This window comes from Candida orthopsilosis (genome assembly GCF_000315875.1).
Source record: "Candida orthopsilosis Co 90-125, chromosome 4 draft sequence".
Classification (NCBI taxonomy): domain Eukaryota; kingdom Fungi; phylum Ascomycota; class Pichiomycetes; order Serinales; family Debaryomycetaceae; genus Lodderomyces; species Lodderomyces orthopsilosis.
Genome location: NC_018297.1, coordinates 761619 through 782580, shown reverse-complemented (window position 1 = coordinate 782580; position 20962 = coordinate 761619). Strand labels below are relative to the sequence as shown.

The 20962-nt window shown below is 37.1% G+C and overlaps 12 protein-coding genes and 2 non-coding genes across 14 annotated transcripts; 7 read left to right on the top strand and 7 right to left on the bottom strand. All coding sequences in view use genetic code 12, as the record gives it.

Annotated features, from left to right (window-relative positions):
• Positions 1-1011: 1011 nt before the first annotated feature.
• On the top strand, positions 1012-2091 carry CORT_0D04040 (Cdc43 Beta subunit of heterodimeric protein geranylgeranyltransferase type I; the record flags this gene model as incomplete). Its single annotated transcript, XM_003869330.1, has 1 exon — positions 1012-2091. The coding sequence occupies one exon, from the start codon at positions 1012-1014 to the stop codon at positions 2089-2091; it is 1080 nt and encodes a 359-aa protein (XP_003869379.1).
• A 227-nt stretch (positions 2092-2318) lies between these two features.
• CORT_0D04030 (hypothetical protein) lies at positions 2319-3353 on the top strand (the record flags this gene model as incomplete). The annotated part of the gene is made up of 1 exon (XM_003869329.1): positions 2319-3353. The coding sequence occupies one exon, from the start codon at positions 2319-2321 to the stop codon at positions 3351-3353; it is 1035 nt and encodes a 344-aa protein (XP_003869378.1).
• Positions 3354-3551: 198 nt separating this feature from the next.
• CORT_0D04020 (Pex14 protein) lies at positions 3552-4841 on the top strand (the record flags this gene model as incomplete). Its single annotated transcript, XM_003869328.1, has 1 exon — positions 3552-4841. One exon carries the CDS (start codon positions 3552-3554, stop codon positions 4839-4841), a length of 1290 nt encoding a protein of 429 aa, XP_003869377.1.
• Positions 4842-5496: 655 nt separating this feature from the next.
• On the top strand, positions 5497-6639 carry CORT_0D04010 (hypothetical protein; the record flags this gene model as incomplete). Its single annotated transcript, XM_003869327.1, has 1 exon — positions 5497-6639. The coding sequence occupies one exon, from the start codon at positions 5497-5499 to the stop codon at positions 6637-6639; it is 1143 nt and encodes a 380-aa protein (XP_003869376.1).
• Positions 6640-7241: 602 nt separating this feature from the next.
• On the top strand, positions 7242-8720 carry CORT_0D04000 (transporter; the record flags this gene model as incomplete). Its single annotated transcript, XM_003869326.1, has 1 exon — positions 7242-8720. The coding sequence occupies one exon, from the start codon at positions 7242-7244 to the stop codon at positions 8718-8720; it is 1479 nt and encodes a 492-aa protein (XP_003869375.1).
• On the bottom strand, positions 8717-9487 carry CORT_0D03990 (hypothetical protein; the record flags this gene model as incomplete). The annotated part of the gene is made up of 1 exon (XM_003869325.1): positions 8717-9487. One exon carries the CDS (start codon positions 9485-9487, stop codon positions 8717-8719), a length of 771 nt encoding a protein of 256 aa, XP_003869374.1.
• Positions 9488-9986: 499 nt separating this feature from the next.
• Positions 9987-10076, bottom strand: CORT_0_Arg(ACG)_57. Its single transcript has one exon. It is a non-coding gene (tRNA).
• Positions 10077-11083: 1007 nt separating this feature from the next.
• CORT_0_Arg(ACG)_56 lies at positions 11084-11173 on the bottom strand. The gene has a single exon. It is a non-coding gene (tRNA).
• Positions 11174-11420: 247 nt separating this feature from the next.
• CORT_0D03980 (membrane transporter) lies at positions 11421-12860 on the bottom strand (the record flags this gene model as incomplete). Its single annotated transcript, XM_003869324.1, has 1 exon — positions 11421-12860. The coding sequence occupies one exon, from the start codon at positions 12858-12860 to the stop codon at positions 11421-11423; it is 1440 nt and encodes a 479-aa protein (XP_003869373.1).
• Positions 12861-13007: 147 nt separating this feature from the next.
• CORT_0D03970 (Dit2 monooxygenase) lies at positions 13008-14480 on the bottom strand (the record flags this gene model as incomplete). Its single annotated transcript, XM_003869323.1, has 1 exon — positions 13008-14480. The coding sequence occupies one exon, from the start codon at positions 14478-14480 to the stop codon at positions 13008-13010; it is 1473 nt and encodes a 490-aa protein (XP_003869372.1).
• A 316-nt stretch (positions 14481-14796) lies between these two features.
• Positions 14797-16158, top strand: CORT_0D03960 (Dit1 protein; the record flags this gene model as incomplete). The annotated part of the gene is made up of 1 exon (XM_003869322.1): positions 14797-16158. One exon carries the CDS (start codon positions 14797-14799, stop codon positions 16156-16158), a length of 1362 nt encoding a protein of 453 aa, XP_003869371.1.
• A 104-nt stretch (positions 16159-16262) lies between these two features.
• CORT_0D03950 (Rbl2 protein) lies at positions 16263-16553 on the top strand (the record flags this gene model as incomplete). Its single annotated transcript, XM_003869321.1, has 1 exon — positions 16263-16553. One exon carries the CDS (start codon positions 16263-16265, stop codon positions 16551-16553), a length of 291 nt encoding a protein of 96 aa, XP_003869370.1.
• Positions 16554-16580: 27 nt separating this feature from the next.
• On the bottom strand, positions 16581-18165 carry CORT_0D03940 (Ugp1 protein; the record flags this gene model as incomplete). Its single annotated transcript, XM_003869320.1, has 2 exons — positions 16581-18044; positions 18112-18165. The coding sequence occupies 2 exons, from the start codon at positions 18163-18165 to the stop codon at positions 16581-16583; spliced, it is 1518 nt and encodes a 505-aa protein (XP_003869369.1).
• An 868-nt stretch (positions 18166-19033) lies between these two features.
• CORT_0D03930 (hypothetical protein) lies at positions 19034-20824 on the bottom strand (the record flags this gene model as incomplete). The annotated part of the gene is made up of 1 exon (XM_003869319.1): positions 19034-20824. One exon carries the CDS (start codon positions 20822-20824, stop codon positions 19034-19036), a length of 1791 nt encoding a protein of 596 aa, XP_003869368.1.
• Between the last annotated feature and the right edge of the window lie 138 nt (positions 20825-20962).

Sequence of the window (20962 nt, the reverse complement as noted above, 5' to 3'; positions counted from 1 at the left end):
AAAAAAAAAAAAAAAAATACAAAAGTAAAAACTAAGAATGGTGAGCAGATACAAAAAACTGTGGAGAAAGAGAACCCACCCACTGCCCAACAAAACGATCACACAACCCATTGACGTTGGCAGTTACCACCACCACCAACTAAGGAACAGAATAGACTATCAAAAAATAACTGCGAGGCTATGCTGAGATTCTACCATTGTCAAAATCTACTTTGTTATTATAGAACGGAAACCCAATCCTTCTCTCTCCCCCCATTGTAGATAGAATTAATCCCGAAATGGAAAGATACAATAGAGGAATTTTGAAATTAACGTACAATATAAGATACACACCCCCACGAGTATAACGCCCACGTTTTCCTTATTCAATAAATCTTTTGCATAATAAAGAACTACCCACGAGGTCTAAAACTATATAAGAAAAATATGTTATTCCTGCATGTAAAGTATCATTTTAACCCACTACACATAATTTTTCAAAAGGTTATTAATAGAAAAATTGTAACTTCTAACGTTGCTTTTACTTTATTTTTGTCATGGAAGATGACACGAAAGAGCTAGTTAGAATGTCAAAAGAAAGTCATGACGCTGTTCTAGCCGACTAATCACATAAGTGTTGTTTTTTTTGCATTGATTTATTTAGTTTTTGCTCCCGATCTCGGAGGTAATTATCGTTAACCTTACTTGCGTACGTTCTAATGAAACATGACAAGCGAGAAAAATAAAGACAAAAACGATTACACGAGGGATAAGACAGAAAGGAAATCGAAAATTAGACAACAATGTCCATGTAGTAAATTTGTGTGGCTTTTTCTTTGTTTGACCATGTGGGTAACTAAAGAGACGTCTTATTTTGTCGTGAAACAATAAAATATGACATCATCCAAAAAGACGACAATTGAGAACGAAAAAAAAAATAGTAAACAACTGAAGGTACTGGAATACCCGATTGAGATGTGTAACACAACACCCCAAACTTGAACGAAATTCCAGGTTTTCCTTTCTTTTTTCATGTCATTATTACATTTCAAACATGAGAAGTTCTTCAATAGGTGTTTAACTGCGTTACCTTCAAGTGCAGCATCGGAAGATTCAAATAAATTGGCCATTATTTTCTTTTGCCTACAAGGACTACAACTTTTGAAGAAGCTAGATTTCACAAAAGAAGAATGTCAGTTTCATGAAAATTACATCTGGAATCTGTTTTTCATTGACCGTGAATCCTATGCAACGTTCAGGTCAACGTCGTACTTTAGTCATGTTGGAGAGACCTATGATTATGGTAATATATCCGCTTGCTTTTTTGCGTTGGCGAGTTTAGTGACTCTACAATCGGATTTAAAGAGGTTGGATAGATCAAAAGTTATGAAGTACCTAATAAGGTGTCAAGTTGGTGAAGGGCCTAACAAAGGTGGGTTTGTACCCTTTTACAATGAGTATGGCTTTGGAGAACCCGATCTAAGACAATGTTATATGGCTTTGCTTGTTCGGAAATTGCTCATCTATCATGAAGATATTGATGAAGATATTAATCTAAAGTCGTTGCAGGAATTTATACTAAGCAGATTGAATGTTAATGGTGGATTTAGCTCAAGAGTGTTGGATGAAGCACATCTAGGGTTTACATTTTGCGCTATAGCGTCTCTCAAACTACTCAAGTTTCCTGTTGAGGAGCTCGCCAATTCTCAAAACTGGCTACTTCACAGACAAATATTCTACCCCAGCCTGCTATATGCCTACATCAATTATGAATATTTCAAGGAGCTGGATATTGGTAGCTTTAATGGACGGGAGAACAAACTTGGTGATACATGTTATTCTTGGTGGTGCACTGGCAGCTTATTCTTGATAAATCCAAAAAATCTATCACTTTTGGATATACCCCCAGCAGAGCGCTTTCTTTTGAATTGTACACAAAATAAAATAATCGGTGGGTTTTCTTCAAGATCAGAGGCAACACCGGATCCCATGCACTCATGCCTAGCACTTGCAAGCTTATCATTATGGGACCACGAAAAATATGGTTTGGACGAAATCGATCCTGTCTTTGTCATGCCGAAAAGGCTGCTAGATCTGTATAGATTTCCGTAGCAAATCTATAAATAAAGTTATTACTATAATCAATCACGTGACCTGTTTTTCTTCCGTTAGATTTTTTGTCTTCTTCGCCCAGTAAATTTAGTTCCCACCTAAGAGTTTCTAGACAGATTATATCCTGATTTGAAAAATATATTAGAAACCACATATCCAGATTCATTCGTATCATTTTCAAATTACGACTTCACTAAATATCAATCCCGCATACACATGGCCATTAGATGTCTTCGATAGCAACTTCCGGCCCCATGCACCATGATTCGTCACACACAACAAAGAGGAACCCTCTTGAAAAATCACCCGATGCTACAGCCCATCTATTAGCTGGGGCATCTGCTGGATTAATCTCTGCAATTACACTACAACCCTTTGATCTATTGAAAACAAGATTGCAACAACAGCAGTTTACAAGCAAACACGAAGTAAGAACGTCGCTAGTCAAGGAATTGAAAAAATTGACAAAAGTGAAGGATTTATGGCGTGGGACTTTACCATCGGCACTTCGTACTTCAATTGGTGCAGGTCTATACTTTACCACTCTATCCAAGATGAGATCTGCTTGGGCCGCATACAGAAAGGAGCATAGTCGTGATGGAACGGTGGACATAAAATCGGAATCCTCTATATTGCCAAAGTTGACACCAATGGAAAATTTAACCACTGGTTTCGTTGCAAGAGCTATAGTTGGATATATAACAATGCCTATAACAGTTTTGAAAACGCGATTCGAAAGTAATCTATACAATTACAACTCAATGTATGAAGGAATACTGGGTGTATATTTAGACAAAACCAGTTTGCAACCAGATGGTCAACCAACACTTCAAAATCAAGGTTCAATCAAAAACTTCTTTCGAGGCTCGACTGCGACATTAATAAGGGACTGTCCATATGCCGGATTGTACGTTTTGACGTATGAACTGTTTAAAAATGATTTGTTGCCAACATTGATACCAAGACATCTCGGAGGTGATTATCATGCTGGATTGATTAACTCCACAGCTGCAGTTTTGGCTGCAACTACTTGTACGACGATTACTGCCCCATTTGATGCTATTAAGACAAGACTACAATTAACTGATGGAGGGTCGATACGGCAAACCGTGATGACACTTTTGCGTGAAGATGGTGGGGTAAAAAATTTGTTCAGAGGATTAAGTTTAAGGTTGGGCAGAAAAGGTGTCAGTGCAGGGATTAGTTGGTTCATCTATGAAGAGTTGATTAAAAGTAACTTTGTCAAGAAGCATTTTGCATAGCATTGTATATAGAAATGTACATACTGGAGATTTTTGCTCTCCATTTTCACATCTGGACTTTTCAATTATCCGCTGGAACTGCTTAGAGTAAAAGTTGGCGAAAAATAAAAATGTTGGCGACAAATTTTTATGCGGAGAAAAGATTCATCATCGGAGTCATTTGACAAAAGATTCTTCTACTACATCTGTTTATAGACCATGAATGAAGAGTTAATCAATAGCGCCGTCTCCTTCTTGAGGGACCCAAATGTGGCCTCAGCTGCATTAACCAAGAAGGTGGAATTTTTGGAGTCCAAAGGATTAAACCAGGAGGAAATTGAAGAAGCGTTGAAACGAGTCAACGAACCTGAATCATCATCGTCGTCGAGCATTACACCATCAACTAGTAATACAACAACTACTTCACTTCAACAGGCACCACAACAGTTGCCTATTGATTATTATAATGTGGCTCCTCCTGTACCAGAGAGATCATGGAAGGATTACTTTATTATGGCCACAGCAACCGCAGGAGTAACTTATGGATTATATCAAATAGTGACCAAATATCTTGTACCATCCATCATCCCACCAAGTCAGTCCTCTATTGAGCAAGACAAGGAAGTTATTAATGAAGAGTTTATTAAGATAGATAAGATTTTGGAACAATTAACTAAAGAACAAGAGGAGATTAAAACTGCAAACGAAGAAAAATTGAAGGATATAGATACAGTAATCGAAAACATCAATGATTTCCTAGCTAGGTATAACAGAGATAAGTTCAATTTCGATGATAATTTGAAATTGATGAGATTGGAGATTGACAACTTGAGCAACTCGATTGAGAAGAATATGAAATTGAATAAAGAAGATGTCAATTATGAATTAGTCGGTCTTAAAGATGAATTGCAAAGCTTGAAAAATTTGATTCAAGTAAGAGGAGCCAGCTCATCGAGTAGTGGTGCTACTGCAGCTAATGGAGCTTCCAACAACACTGGTAGAACCATTGCACCCGTGTCTTCTATCCCGTCTGCAAGCGAGATCTTGAAGCGTGCAAAAACCAAGAATGAAACGCCAGCAACATCTTCACCAACTACATTAGCTTCATCCGCTGCGTCCGCTGCACCGGTAGCTAAGCAAACCACAAGCACTTCTTCCACAGCATCAACCCCAAAAGACGAAGCAGTTATACCTGAAGTACCAGCTGACCGTGCTGGTGGCTGGTCAGTAGGTAAAGTAAGCTCAGCTGGAATCCCTGCATGGCAAATGAAACATAGAGAAGAAGAACTCAAGGAGGGATCAAGTGGAGATAAAGATTTAGCCTCTGTTATCCCTGCTTGGCAAAAAGATCAAGCTAAATCAGAAGCTGAAATTGACGATAAAATCAAGAGTGCAGGAATACCACCATGGCAACTACCTCTAGCTGCAAACAAGTCTGATGATAAATCAGAGGAGAAAAACAGTGGAATCCCTCTGTGGCAGAGTGCTGCATCTACAACCAATGTATAAATGATATATGTTTATGACAATTGTTAAGAATACGATTATATAGAGAAATCAATGTGCGTAAAAGACTTTTAGTGTTTGTATGTGTTGTAGGTTTTATCTTTGATATTAATCACGTGCAATAGTTGTATCTTTAGATACTTGATTAATTAATTTTTAATTGGTGGTTACAAAAACAGAAGAAGAAAAAGAAAAAGAAGAGAACGAGAGACTCTTTTTCGACAGATTTACATATATCTCCAAAGTTCCCAATACAGACAAACAGAGTCCACTACCAAAACAGCACTCACTTATATTTATTCAGAAGAAGGTGTTAAAACTAAGTCACAAGGTTAGAAAAGAGAAGAGTGTATATATTTTGATTTATATATACAACGGAAGTTCAACAACGTACCTTGAAGATTTTTGTTTGGTTTTTGAAAAAAATTAATTAGTGAAAGATTACATCCTATCAAAGTGTACCTTCACTTAGTTCATAGATTCACATTTTGGTTTCATTTTCACTTCATATCAGACTCTTTGAGTTTTTAATTTTATATTTGAAAGGAAAGGGTTTGAGTGTTTACTTTTTTTATTTTTGAGGGCTTGTTTTCGACTATATTCAATTTGTCTGTATTTTTGTTCAACTAATAATTTATATGCATACACAGTTAAAGCCATGTCATCAACAACTATTTACCCCAAGAGACAAATAGACTCAGTTCCATTTAGCCAACAGTTGGAAGTTATTAATAAGGTGAACCTCAACAACTCCAAAGGCCAACAGCAAACTGCCAAATATCATCAAAATCATCATCAAAATCATCATCAAAATCATCATCATTACCACCAAAATAGATACCAGGGTAATTATCATAACAATAATAGCCACATGAATAAGGGTAACCAAGGACATAATGGGTATAATAACCATCACCATCATATGCAACAACAAAACAAATATGCGTTAGCCGCTGTTGCAGCTGCGGCTGCTGTTCAACACCAACAACAACAGACATTCTTGTTACAACAACAAGCTGCATTGGCAAAGAAACAGCAACAGCAACAGCAACAGCAAAAACAACGGTTACTGCAACAGCAGTACCAGCAGCAACAATATCAGTATCACCAACAACAACAACAGCAGCAGCAGCAGCAGCAACAACAACAACAACAACAACAACAACAACAATCTCATCAGCAGTACCAGCATATGAATGGGGGCCAATTTCTCCAACAACCAAAATATCAAGGTTATGTCCACCCAACTCAGGAGCAGGGATTCACTTCTTACAATGTTCAACAACCACAGGTATTTACCCAACCTCCACCTCAATTGTTTGCCGATCTCAACAACTCGTCATTACTTGATCAAAATATAACTGGAGGAAGTGGCCAATCACAATTGAAGAACAACTTTTTAATGTCGAATGGAAGCTCAAATTCGGTCAACTCTTCGACATCGTCTTCCAACTCAACACCCACTGGCTATACAAGAGTATTTGATACTAGTTCAATTAAGAGTTTTGAAAATAGAGGATCCATTGACAAAAATTCACCGCCTAATTTATTTTTGCCTCCAGGTGTACCACCAATGAGCAGTGCTCCGTTCCTCAATTCACCTACTTTGGCCACCACCCCTACCCAGAGCAATATTTGGAATGGAACCAACAATGGCAACTCTACTCCAACTAATGCCACTACTACTTCCGGGTCAATCTGGGCCAAAAGCACCGATGGTCCTGGGTTGTTGAACAGCAACAAGAATGCGGGTATGAATACGGGTCCAATATCAAGCTTTGCAGGATCTAAAATTTGGTAAATTGTTTTGGGAAGAAGGAATTTCAATCCCAGATGGTGTTACTTCTATATTGTTAATTTTCTATTCAAAAAGAATGTGTTCTATTCAGTTAATTGGTCATTTTGTTTGAAATTTTTATTATTTTGTTTGCCTTTTATATGTTTTATGTTAAAGAGGAGTGTGGTTTTAAAGTTCATTTGGTTTTATTGTTTTAAAAAAAGAATTGGATGGGTCGGCTAGATTGTATAAATTTTAGAGGGGTATTAGTGTTTTATGTTTTAGTGTATTTATATATCTTTAATTGAATCAAAAAGAAGTATGAAAATATGTGTAGATTCTCCTGTTGATGTTTGAAGGATCAGACTACAAAGTTACAAGGATTGTCTCCATAGGCAAGATTGACACCAACTATCACCTAGTGGAGTACATGCTGTATCAAAACTCCAGTCAACCTGAAGTATCCCGAGTTTCGCATAAATTGTTGCAAAAGTTCTCTAAGCGCATAAATATCGGGGGACTGACAAAAAAAACTTAAATTCAAGGCTACTTCATCATCTATAAAGAGTACGACAAATGTCTGAAAATTTTCATCTTCCATCAGAAACAAGAGTCTTTTGGAATAAATGGTAAGTGAAAACAAGTTTGATGCAGAGTCCAACGACAAGGAAGTGATTAGCTCTATCGAGTCCAACTCCTACGACAATGCATTAGGTTTTCTCAAACAGCACAAAGAAGTCGGCACCATTGATCATGGTAAACTTGTTCGTAAACTCGACTGGATCATATTACCAATACTTTGTGGAGTCTATCTTTTGCAATATTTGGACAAGTTGTTGTTGAACTATGCTGCTGCTATGGGTATCAAGGATAATCTTAAGGGGAACGAATTTGCCAACTTGTCAACAATATTCTACGCTGCTTATATCTTTGGTGAGCCATTTATCACTTATTGTTTACAGAAATTTCCCCTTGGTAAAACCATGGGTGTTTTTATCATATTATGGGGTGTTGTCGTTGCATGTCATTCGGCAACTTCAACTTATGCTTCATTAATGGTAGTGAGAACAATTTTGGGAATATTTGAATCTTCCAGTGCCGTAGGTTTGATCATTATTAGTGGGTTGTATTATACCAAAGGACAGCAAGTGGCACGTATGGGAATTTGGTCAGTGATGGCTGGTGTGGGTACGATAATTGGTGGTTTATTATCATTCGGATTCCAGCATATTAAGAGCACTACATTCAAATCGTGGCAGATCTTGTTTCTAGTAATGGGGTTGGTAACTGTTGCATTTGGAGTCTTTGTATTTTTCTTTTTACCTGACAATGTCCATACATGCTGGTTCCTTAACGAAAGCGAAAGGTTGTATATTTTGGAAAATGTGGTCAGAGTGAATCAAACTGGTACAAAGAGCACGAAGTTCAAAAGACAGCAAATTTCTGAGCTTTTGCTTGACAAGTTTACCTGGTTTTATGTCCTTTTGACTCTTTGTTCTCAAATAGTCACAGGTGCAATTGGAACTTTTAGTGTCACTATTACATTGACATTTGGCTTTGACAATTATGAGTCAGCTCTACTTCAATTACCAGTTGGCGCATTGATTGTAATTATTATCATAACCACAACCCAGCTCGTTGCTAAATTTGGCCACCACACTTTATTCTTAACATCAATGTTTTTCCCAACCATTATTGGTGCTATTGTGTTGATAATTTCACCAAACAAGATTGGTAACTTGTTGTCATTGTATTTGTTATACAGTGGCTCTTCGTGTATCACGTTAATTTACGCATGGATTGGGGCAAACACAGCTGGATCGAGTAAAAAGTTTATGCGGAGTGCTCTGGTTATGATTGCATTCTCAGTAGCAAACATTATTGGACCCCAATTATTTCAAGCATATAGTGCGCCTGATTATCATCCAGCAAAAATTGTCATCTTGGTTACTCAATGTTTATGTGTACCATTGACTTTATTCATTGGGTGGATGCTAAAATGTGAAAATTTGAAAAGAGATGAAAATCAAACACAAGAGGTTGACGATGTTGAATTTCTAGATAAAACTGATATTGAAAATAGACAATTTAGATATACATACTAATTCTCACGGTTGTTGTTTAGCAAACGTAAAATGAATAAAAACAAATTGATAATGTCAAGATACAACAGAATTGTAGCAATCACCTCATCGTCAAGATGACACGTCTTCATAATCTTTTGTGTATCAATGATAATGTAGACACTGAATACAATGGCTCCAATAAATGAGTAAACATTTTCAATCCCTTTGTTTCCTGGAAAGAAAATCATAATGAAACCCCATCCAATCAACCCCCACAAAATCATTCCCAAAGTGCCTTGCCAGCTAATAAAATCATATTTCGTTTGGAATGCAAAAAGAGTCAATCCAATGAATATAATCAATGTCAACAATATAGCCTCAATAACAACCGTACTTTCAACGAAAGCACATGCAATTCCTAAAGTAAAGCTTTCAAATACTGTAAATCCCCCAAGCAACGCCAAGTTGACTGGATATGATCTAGCTTTAAAAAAAGCAGCAACCATAAATCCAATTGATGCAAACAAATTGACAATCAAGATCCATGGATTTTCTAAGGTCCAAGTCAATATTGGATCTGATGATCGAACAATATATCCAACAAGAACAGAAGCCATCAATTGTATAGTTAACAACAGGTAAACTTTTCGAATGAATAATTGACGAACAGGAAGTTCGCATGACGCAACATCGACTGAATACTTGAAATCATCAGGAACATTATCCCCAAATTGTCTTTCTCTGCTTTGTCCCTCTTCTGCAGGAGGGTAGTTTGGTGGTTGGTCTGGTATAGCTGAATATGACATTGTTTATGTTGAATGAAGATAAAGAAGATTAATAGGAGACAATCGGGATAGATTTTTAGTGTCATTACTTTTCCCTTGTCACTTTTTGCACCTCAAAGTTTTCTAGATAAATCTTTAGACAGTTCGGTTGCAATTGTGCACGACCTTTGAACAATCGTAAGAGGAGTCAATCATGGAAAGTCTTTAGTAGCAACGACTATGTAGGTGCCCAGGTAGTGAGCATTATAGGTTTTTGTTTCTTGTCTTAAATGTTTGCAAATATTGGTAAATGAAATTTATTCAATTAAGATTTTACAGCTAACAAAAGTAATAAACACTATTTTGACTTTAAATATGTGCAAAAAGATAAACAAATTCATTAATTATTGAAATACATGAAGAAAGTCTTGATCAAGCCCACAGTAAACATATCAGCTGTAGATAAATATAAGCGAATACATCATAAACTCTACTGTATAATCAGGGGCATGAAAGAATCAGAGAGGCAAAAAAAATTTTACCTGGCCAGAAGGACTCGAACCTCCAATCCCTTGATAGCAAGCGAAGTAATACACCGTAGTCAAGTGCCTTACCATTAGGCCATGGCCAGTAAAGGTTAGCTTTGGTGTCCCATTTCTAACTCATACACAGCTAATTTTTGTATCAATTGGGGGGTTTTTGATAAAAAAAATTAAGGGGTTGAACGGAGATTGCCAGGAACATGACTGAACACACCCTTAATTTTAGTAATATTGTTTCAAAAGTGTATATCTCAAAGACAGACTCGACTATTAAGTTTGTAACGGAAAAAATTCCTCATACAAACCTTTTAACTCCAGTATGTGTTCTAATGAACTGGCTTTGAACTTCTCCAAACTACAAAAATAACTAAAACTTGGTTCAATAGCTCTAGAAGACTGCCTGAAATTGTGATCATTGGTATCTTAACATACAAAAACAACCATTTCCTTTTCTTTATACAATCATTGCAGTGATGAATTTTCCGGCTTTGAAAATAACAGAGAAAAATTAGCCATTGGACAGTTTTAGGAACATGTGATTTTAGAAACATAGTGGGTATAGATCGAGCATTGATCTTTGAGAAGACAACAGTTCAAAAGTTAAATTCCTATCTATTATTAAGCATACAAATCTTGCCAAAGTGAGACTGGATATTTCTAAAGATATTGTCACACATGGCGCTTTAATAATGTGGCTGTTTAGTCCACAAGTGCTGAATGTTTGTATACTTTTCACTAAAATTCAGTTTAGCAACCACTTCGAGTTTTTCTGACATCATTACAAAAAGATCGTAAAAATTTTGTATATACTCACGCCCCTGCCCCCACACGGATCATGAACACCAAAATAGACACATTCGTCTCCTAATTTTCACCAATATCTTTTGTTACAGCAGAATAATTGATTTAAGGGTTCCCCTGAAGTCTTTTATCTGTCAGAATTTTGGAATATCAACTAACGATTATTTATGGGTGCTGTACAAATGATTTGATATCAAGTGAAGCCAGTCACAACCTAACCGTAAAACGTGAAACAACATAGATTAAATGCTCACAAAGTTGCAAAAAAATAGAAGTTACTTTGCAGAAAAAAAAACCTGGCTAGAAGGACTCGAACCTCCAATCCCTTGATAGCAAGCGAAGTAATCCACCGTAGTCAAGTGCCTTACCATTAGGCCATAGCCAGATTGATTATCAAAATGGTTTATTAAGAATAACAGATCAGCTAAAAATTTGTTATTTTATTATTAATTTATACTACTGTTAAACAACGTTTGGGAAATCTTTGCTACAATTAAAGGGCCTTCTGCTTCAGTTAGAGACTGATCAAGGGATTTGGTTTACACCTACAGCAGCTAAGAACATATAAGAAACTTATTACTGCTAAATCCGCATCTTAACAGCACTATCAACCAAGACACACTTTATACCATTCAATTCTGGAAATATTCTTTTCTCCATCGAGGTCCCATTTCCAACAAGACAATAACAAATCCAATTCCAATTAGGTTCAATAGTCCAAGACCAGTCATACACCAGCCAAAACCCATCTTCTTGATCGAGACATCAATGATAGCAGTACATATTGCTGCCGCAATATTCCGCATCAAGTTTCCAATTGCCACGTTTGCACTTGGTTGTGCAGTCAGACATTCTGTCAAGTAGGTAGTTGTTGCCACAAATACCCAAGTCATTCCAAATCCAGTTAAAAATGTGAAAATGAAGATTGTCCAAACTGGTGCATGCTTATCAACAGTCCATGCGTAGCCAATTAATCCAGTCATGGATACGAGTAAACCTGTTATTTGAATGGAGAAACGATTTTCGGGAACATAGACCATGGATCGAGCAATCATTCTCTCACGCAACTTGTCAGAAAGCCAGCCTCCTATTGTCAGGCCAATAATCAATGCACAACCAGGACATAAATAACTAACGCTGGTTTGTATATCATTGAACGAGTAGTGATCCTGCAAAACATGAGAAAATGTAACCATTACTCCATAGAAGCTAGCGAAAATCATTCCTGAATTAAGTGAGCACAAAAGCACAGGCTTAAACTTGATCAATCGATAGTAGTTCCTCAAGCTAGGTTTGGGTGGGCGTGGGTAACCTTCCACCAACTTTTTTTGAAACAATCGAGGCCTGACAAATATGTTATCCAGGTGGCAAGAACAATTACCAACCAAGTAGCGTAAAGTCTCTGGAAGGAGGAATAGTATACAAAGATAAACCATGAATCCGAAAATTGCCAAAAGCCCAAATATCCATCTCCATGAGGCTGTCGAAATCATTGACAATAACGGACCAAACACAGGACCCAATTGCGGACCCAACATAAAAATGGAAATAGCCTTGGCTCTATTCTTTGGTTCAATAATATCAGCAATAGTACCGGCTCCAACAGACATCACGCTACTAGCACCAAAAGCTTGCAATATGCGTAGGACATAAAGGGCTCCGATATTTGCTGGAACAGTTGCTAGCAAAACATTTGCAATTATAAAGAAAAGAAGTGGTACAAGATACAACAGTTTCCTACCTCCATAATCTGCCCATGCCCCCCAAATAAGTGGAGCAAATGCAAAAACTGCCATAAAGACTGATATTGTTCCATTCATTGTAGTTCTTGACACATGAAATACCTCTTGCAAGTGAGGTAAAATAGGAACATAGATGTTACCTGAAATTGGGCCCAAGCAGCCAGTAATAGTAACAACTGCTATTATAATGACTCTTCGTTTGAAAGAGAGCGAACAATATGGCTCGTCTACTGACTTTAAATTTTCCTCTTCCACAATAGATGATTTCTTATCATCTTCATTACTCAACGACACAATCTCTTCTATTTCACGGGAATTTCTTGCCTCCATGGTTGGTTGCTATTATTTTTTGGATCGTCCCCATTCGCTCAAAGATGAGATTACAACAAGAATATAAATGTTGCAACTTGCTGCAAAAAGAGCAAAGAAAAAAAACAAGAAAAATGGAAAAACAATCTTTTAAGAAACTATAACCCCTCACCATTCAACTTTCTCAAATTCCAACTTCATCCCTAATGGACTAATAGGTCCAGCAGGAGTTATTTTCTCCTTCCAATTTACATCTAGACTTATCCTGTATTTTTCTAGAATCGAATTAATAGACCATTTCGACTCATGTAATGCAAACTTTTCCCCCAAACAAGCTCGCTTGCGTCCATGAAATGCAGGTAACCTACCTGACCTTTTTGCGGATGAGTAATTTGAATTGATTTCAGTTAAAGTTGTACCCCATCTACTAGGTTGAAATTGATCTGCATCAATGCCCCATACTGTCCTGTCTCTTCCTGTAGCCATATTATTGTACCCAACATAAACACCCTTGGGAATATATATATTGCTTAGCCAGACCAGCCTTGTTGTACAACGATTGATTATTTGCCCCAAGGGTGGGTACAACCTTAAAGTTTCGTAAATCACAGAGCTCAAGAATGGCTGTTCAGAATCTCTTTCCATACGAACCAACTCCTGCACATCTGGATATTTTGCAAGGACAAATAACAAGGAAAGCATAAGCAAAAGGGGGTTTTCATGCCCAGCAACCATTATTATAATTGCATTGTCAAAAAATTGTTTCTGTGTCAATTTCTCATTGTACAATGCTTGGGCCAACTTTGTAGCTGCACTATTTTCTTTTTCTGGGTTGTAATTTGACAATAGGTTTTGGCCAAACCATGTTCTAAAACCTTCCACCTGCCGTTTAGCTTTAATTCGACTAGGAATAGGGAAATTTTCCACATAGGGGAAGTTCATGAAAAACGGTTTGAAAATTTGCAGCTTGATGTATTTGATCTTTTGGTGGATTGTAGATTCCTTACTGTCCAAGGCTTCAAAATCGACTCCAAAAATGGCATCACCAACATTGGCTAAGGAGTATCTCTGAAGTAGGTCATTAACCAATATCGACGATTTAGTGGCCAATTCTTGTTCAAGCAAGTTCAAAAACTTACTGGTGTTTTGGTGTATTGTGCTCAAATCGGGAAATTGAATGGTCAGCGATACCACCTCTCGATACAATTTCCATAAGGAGCCGTGTGCTGATATAACATTATCACCAGTGTAGCTGGCCAAAACAGAGCCCGGGATCTTCAAGTGATTTCCACTCTTTGCGTAAATATCTTCGTTCTTGAACACTTGAACTAAATATTCAGGTCTTGACACCAAGATGTTCCATCTTGATGCAAAATAAATCTTAACCGCCCCATGCTTTTCCAATTTTTCTCGCAAATACCTGCTGTAGATATCCTTTTGGTCTAGGTTAGTCCATGTACTGATAAACGATACATAGAATGGTATTGTTGGGATATTTTTGGGGAAGTTAAAAGGAGGAAATACCACCTCCAATAGCGAATATAACCCAAAGCCTGCAATCAAAGATATCACCACTTTGGTTAGCTCAAACATGGTCTTTTCTCCTTCACCAACCGAATAAATATACGAGACGCCATTCATGGTATTTATGATTTCTGTATCCCTTCTCCTGTCAACACAATGTTACGTCATATAGCAGAATAGCACTTCTCTCAATTTCCTTATCCACATTTTTAGGTAACTCAAAGAAATTGAGCACCAAAATAGATCTGAGGATGGCGCAGTAGCCTCCCCTCGACTTATAAAAGAGCTCAAAATCTCCATATCGGATATACGGTATTGTATCACCAGATCACCACCAATGGAGTCTGTTTCAACTTTATCATTAAATTCCAGTGCCAGTAGTGACACCACTATTGATGGGGCTTGCCCGCCAACGATATATGAAAATATCTGCATGATATATAGTCGTGACAGCAACATGATCTTGAGTTATAGAAAGTTCAACAAATTTTCAGATGATTTAACAAACGAGATCGTCAATGCCAAGTATTTTCAATATAAAGAAGGGTTTTCTCAAGCTCTGATCGGTGATAGGTATTTTGTATGGGAAAAGCAGATTGGTGAAAAATTACAAGGGGTTGTCACTTTGCAAATTTCAGTTACCGATTTCGTGCTTTGGTTCATCAATTTATTAATCACTCGGTCAAAAGTGGGCTTTTCCAAAATAGAGGATTTGTCAGAATTTTCCGATTTGGTGACCGACACATTTGCTGAAAAATTGAAGCACACTGTTGAGCACGACATGTGGGATGAAATTGGTAGGGAGCATTTCAGATCAAGTGTTGAATTTTTCACATCTCGTGGCCAACCTTTGGAAGCTGTTTTACCAGCTTTCCCGTGCAAATCATCCAACTATGAAAAAGTGTCTGGTGACTTACCCGATAAGGGGGAGGAGCTTGCCTTGCAGAGGTTATTACATTTCGCTGAGGAAGTTCATAAAATATATCCTCCTGGTATAATCATTTGGATTGTCAGTGACGGTCACGTGTTTAGCGATTGTATTGCCGTTGATGATTCCAAAGTAAATCGATATTCAGCTGCGTTGAAGCAAATGTATAAAAAGATTAAACAAGCGGACACATCACCAATTAAATTCTGCTCATTGCCGGAAATTTTCGAATTTTCCAAAGAGCTTCCAGCAATGGTTGAGCATGTTGACTTGGGCCACTTCTTAGGTACTGAGATAGATCCCGTATCAGAAGTTTGTCGCAAGATATTAATGTCATCGTGCGATACTGATAATGGTAAATTGAGGGAGGATATCAAGACACCAGGTCATGCAAGACTATATTTGTTCCGTGGATTCTCCAAATTCATGACTGAAGATTTGCAATTTCATCCTAAAGTTGGAAAGATGACTAGGAAAAAGTTTAAAAAGATTGTTAGCCAAGTGGCATACGAAATGATAAAGCGTAATGATGCATATTCAAATTTGGTGGAGTTGATGTTTCCATTTCATCTAAGATTTTCAATACATGCTCACAACAACGCTGGTCCTAAATTTGGAATCTCATTATTGAGTAAAATTGGAACTGAACAATGCCTTCCAATCGAAAGTATTCAAGATCACAAGGAGCCAAGATGCACGGATCTTTTGCACATTCCTACTCCTTGGCACAATTCAATCGTAAGGATCAATGATGATGAAACATTTTATGTCATTAAAGCCGCAAAGGTTAATCAAGACTTGGGTGATGGTTATGGCAGTGGTGGCTGGGATCCAAAGAGTCTTCACTATGTCTTTACAACAAATTAGTTTTCTTATTATAATTGTTTAGTTAAATGTAAAAAAATGTTTTGATTTAAAGACGCGAAATCTGTATCAACACCACACACATTCTTGCAAAACATCCTACAACGATGGCTCCAACACAATTACAAATCAAAGTGAATGCTTTGAAGAGACTCATCAAAGAGAAGAACTTGTACCAACAAGAAGTCACCGAACAAGAGCAATATGTCAATCGAATGAAGACAAATAATGCTGACGAATATGAATTAAAGAAACAAGTTGAAGTGCTTGAAGAAAGTCAACGAATGGTTCCACAAGTTTCAACGAGAATCGAGCAATTAAAGAAATCATTGCAGGAGTATTTGGATAGCTATACGGGAGATGAAGATTTGACTGAAGCTAAGGATTTGCTTAATTAAATTTATATTATAATATACGCGATTTTTTTAATGTTCTAAGAGGGTCAAGTTACCAGTAACCACCACGTTCTCCAAAATTGATCCATTTGGAATATCAATCTTATCACCATCATTACAAACAATAATCACGGTACCTTTCAATTGCACACCTTTACCGATATGGACATTTCCTGTAATGGTTAAATGATCCAATTCCAAGATTCCTGGCATATGAGGAATTCTAGCTTGGAAACCACTAACTTTTTTAAAGTGAGATCCCAATTTGATCAATGGGTTAGAAAATCCATCTCTTGTAGGATCTAATTTCAATGCACCGTGTTCTAAGTAGAACAAATCTGATTTGACCAATAACAAATCGGAACAGGTTTTAACTGGCAAGAACCTCGATCTTGGGACAACCACACCGTGGGCGCCCTTAAAGTGTCTAATAGCAGCACCAACAGCAGTTTCCAATTGCAAAACGTTGATCTCAGAGTTACCTTTAGAGATTGACTTTTGATTTGGAATGATTTCAGCTTCAATAGCATTTGCTTCCACCAAGTTTTTAATAGCCCTCAAGTTGATCCATAAATTGTTAGTGTTGAAGTACTTGAATTTTTTGATACTCTTGAACTCTTCGACATGCTCTTTTGGAACTTGTGCGATTTCCAACAATCTAACTTCTCCTTGGTAGTTGATCAATGTACCACCCTTGACATCAGCTCTTGTCTTGTCGGTCAACTCCATAATATATTCAGCACCAGTTTCAATCATATGAGAAAGAATTTTGTTGTCAACAGTTGCACCCAAGTTATCACCATTGGAAACAAACAAGATTTCCCTACCTTGAGCTAACAATGCATCGAGCTCCCCAGATTGAACCAAGGCTTCAAACAAATCACCATGTCCCGGTGGGTACCAACTGTCAAGTGAATCGTCATAGGATTCTGGAACTGGCAATAGAGAATCCTTGTATATTCTTGGGAATCTAGATTGGTTAAAAGTCTTGACTCTTATTCTGTGGCCTTGATACTTTTTGATGATCTTGGCAGTATCAGCATCAGTGTTAAAGGAGTTCATCAAAAGCAATGGAACATCAGCATCAAATGTTCTATTCAAGTGCTCAATTTGTCTAACCGACAAGTCCAAAAATGTGTTTCCATCCCTAACTTCAATAACAGATTTAGGACCAACACAACCCATGGAAGTACCTAGACCACCATTAAGTTTCAAAACAGCCAATTTCGACAAATTAGCAGATGCATGGGACTTATCATCGTCAAGCTTGGAGTAGGCGACAACTTCATCGGCAGATGGCGATCTAATTTTTTCCCAATCCAAGGTGGTGCCTGAAGCCTTTTCAGTCAAGTATCTTCTAAACAAAGAAAAGAAGTTATCCATTTCATTTTCAAACTTTCTCTTGACTTCAGGATCTTGAACAGTGTCTGCCAAGTTGTTCAAAGCATTTCTCATTTGAGAAGCAGCAACATTGGTTGCTGTATTGTCAAAAGCCTAAGGTTCTATTGTTAGTAAAAATCAAATGGGATTGACTGGAAAAAGCAATCATGTTGGTACATACATAAGTTGATTGAGATTTGGTATGTCTCTTTGGAGTCGAAACAGAAGTGGCCATTGTTGGTAAGAATGAATTAATCACTGAATGTTATAAGTTACCAAAAGTTAAAAGTCCGGTTGTAAAGATTTTCTTCGAATTGGGTAAATTGGGTCAATTGAAATATTTCAGTGACTTGTGTTTTCTCCCCCAATTATTGCCAGAATAAATTTCATACAATTTTAAATATGTTTTTTTTGTCGGTTCACGTTGCCTCTTGTTTTGTGTAAAGGAGACAGCAAACAGACTCGACTAAAGGCGTGTAAACCATTTCAAAACATAAATAATTGAAAGTAAAGGCGGTATATTGTTACACGTAATAATCTCAAAAGCATAAGGTATTATTCATGCTATATAAAAATGAGATGAGGCTATCGCGTAATAAGCATACCTCACGTGGCACTTTAATTAACCTTCAACAAGATGAGCTTATTTGACAACGGCAAAGGAGCGCAAATACATCTGTGCTGAGACTTAGTATTTTCGGAGTTCATGAGATTTCTCGGCGTTTAACGACATTGAAGTTGTAGATTACAGAAAATGGTTGCAAAAGAGAGCTTAAGTAATGAATTTACATGTTTTTCAAGGGATCACCTTATGGATGAAGGGAAAAGACAATCAACTCATAGCTCTACTCTGAGACTACGTGCTGGGTCGGTATGGTGCGAGCTGAACGACACAGACACGCCAGGAACAAAGAATATTTTCTGTTTTGTGTTGCGTGCCAATACATTCAAAACGTATCAATTCAAGCTATTCAAAAATGACGAAGAACTAGGTAGATCAATTGTGTTGCATATAAATATATAGCTATGACTATACAGCAGCTACGAGACATAACTACGAGTGATCTAAATCGCACTGATTGGATATAAGTTGTACATCCAGTCTATCTACCTACCACTTTTTCATACTTAGCCTTCATGTCATCATTACCAAAGACTATATTTAAGTCATCATCGTCATCATCGTCAATACGCTTATCGTTAATTTCATCATCATCATCCTCATCACTGAAAACGACGCGGCTAGTTTTTGTTACTCTATTCTGCACCACACCCACCTTCTTTATACTATTAACCACAGGTTTGCTCAAATTCAAATTCAGCTCCATTAATTTCGAGTCGTAGTTTTTCAAGGTGTTTATATTTTTCTGCCACTTTTGTAATTTACTCCTTTTATCATCCAGAGAGGACACAAGTGACTTATTGGTTGAGCATTTTGCACTTAGTTCGTACAATTCTTGAAGTCTTTCTGGATGTGTCTCTTTGGATTTATCATTGTCTTGATTAGTTGGGTCAAATCCTATTTTAGATATCATCGATGAGGGAAAATGGCTGGATTGGGGGTTTTGTCGGATTGATTCACCACTTCTATTCTTGATATTCAAGCTTTCAACGATGGGATTTCTTGATGATAGTTTGGACAATTTCCTCTCCAACAACTCATTTGCTCGATCATTTTGCAATTTTCTTTTTTTCAATTGTGTTTGCAATAATTTTGGATCCTGGTATTTTCTCGAATCAATCTTTCCAGAACCCGAGGTGGTAAATGTCGAATCTTCATTATATTCTCTCATAAACCCAGTGGAGTTGCTCGGGTTCAGACTCTTGTTCATGTTGAGAAACACTTTTGTTTTATTCTTGGTGGGTGATCTCAACGATACTCCATTCAATTCCATTCTTGTACTCCGTCTGAATTTGTTATCCAAGTGAATGTCACACAAGTGTTGTTTAGTGACGTTAACAACATTGGTACACCTTTGGTTGTCTAACTTTTTCACAAATCGACAAATTGCAAAATCTCTTATTGCACCAATTTCCAAAATACTATTGATATTCGATCCATCAAGCTTCAAATTAAACCCCGTCTTGGAAACATGTTCATTGACTTTGATCTCATACTTATTCACAATAGGGTTTAACACCAAGATTAAATCGCCTTGTTGTAGCTTGTGATTTTTCTCAAATGCCCCGTCAAATAGTAGCAATTCTATACTATTTTGAAAACCACCTATTTTTAGTTTCATGTATTTCTTATCGTTTTTCGTGTATAAAACCTCTGATTTGTGCAACACAAATCCAACTAGACACCAGTTGGTATACATTGGTTCGCGATAATTATTCGTCTTGTTTGTCTTTGCTAACATTTTGTCAATTTTAAGGATTTTCATATTTTCGTCGGTTTTCTTAATGAGTTGATTCACTTTGTCTTTGGGGTAATATCTTCGTCTCAAGTAAAGGCCCGACAAAGGGCATAAATCGTCAACAACGTCCCTTGGTTTAGATTTGCAGTCGGTGAAATCGAATTCGAATTTGCGCAAACTGTAATCTATTCCTTCATACTTTTCTTGAGATTTTGTCATGTTTGCATTGTACAACTGAGATAAAAATTCCGACGCTTTCTTCGTGTTTGGCAACGGTAAATCAACTTCTTTTTTCAATTTATTTGGTGCTTCAACTGGCTTATCTATTTTGCTCGGAGACCTTGGTACAACTGTAACATTCGTCTCGTGAGAAATCTTTGTTGAATCATTCTGTTTATTCTTCTTTTCCAACTCTTTCCTCTTGATGGCTTGGTACTTGAGCTCGAACTCTTTGTATAGATCTTTCAATTCATCCGAAGAGTCATCACTAAGTAAGTCATCCTTGTTGACAACTTCATCCCTTGGATCAATCATACTTGAAGGCTTATCACTGGAGTTGCATATGGTGACTATTACTATGTATTAATACGCGTTTGGAAGTTTTGTCTCAAATTCAAAATAATGTCGAAGATGTTGTCGCGACAAAACTTTTTGATTTTTCATTCTGTACAG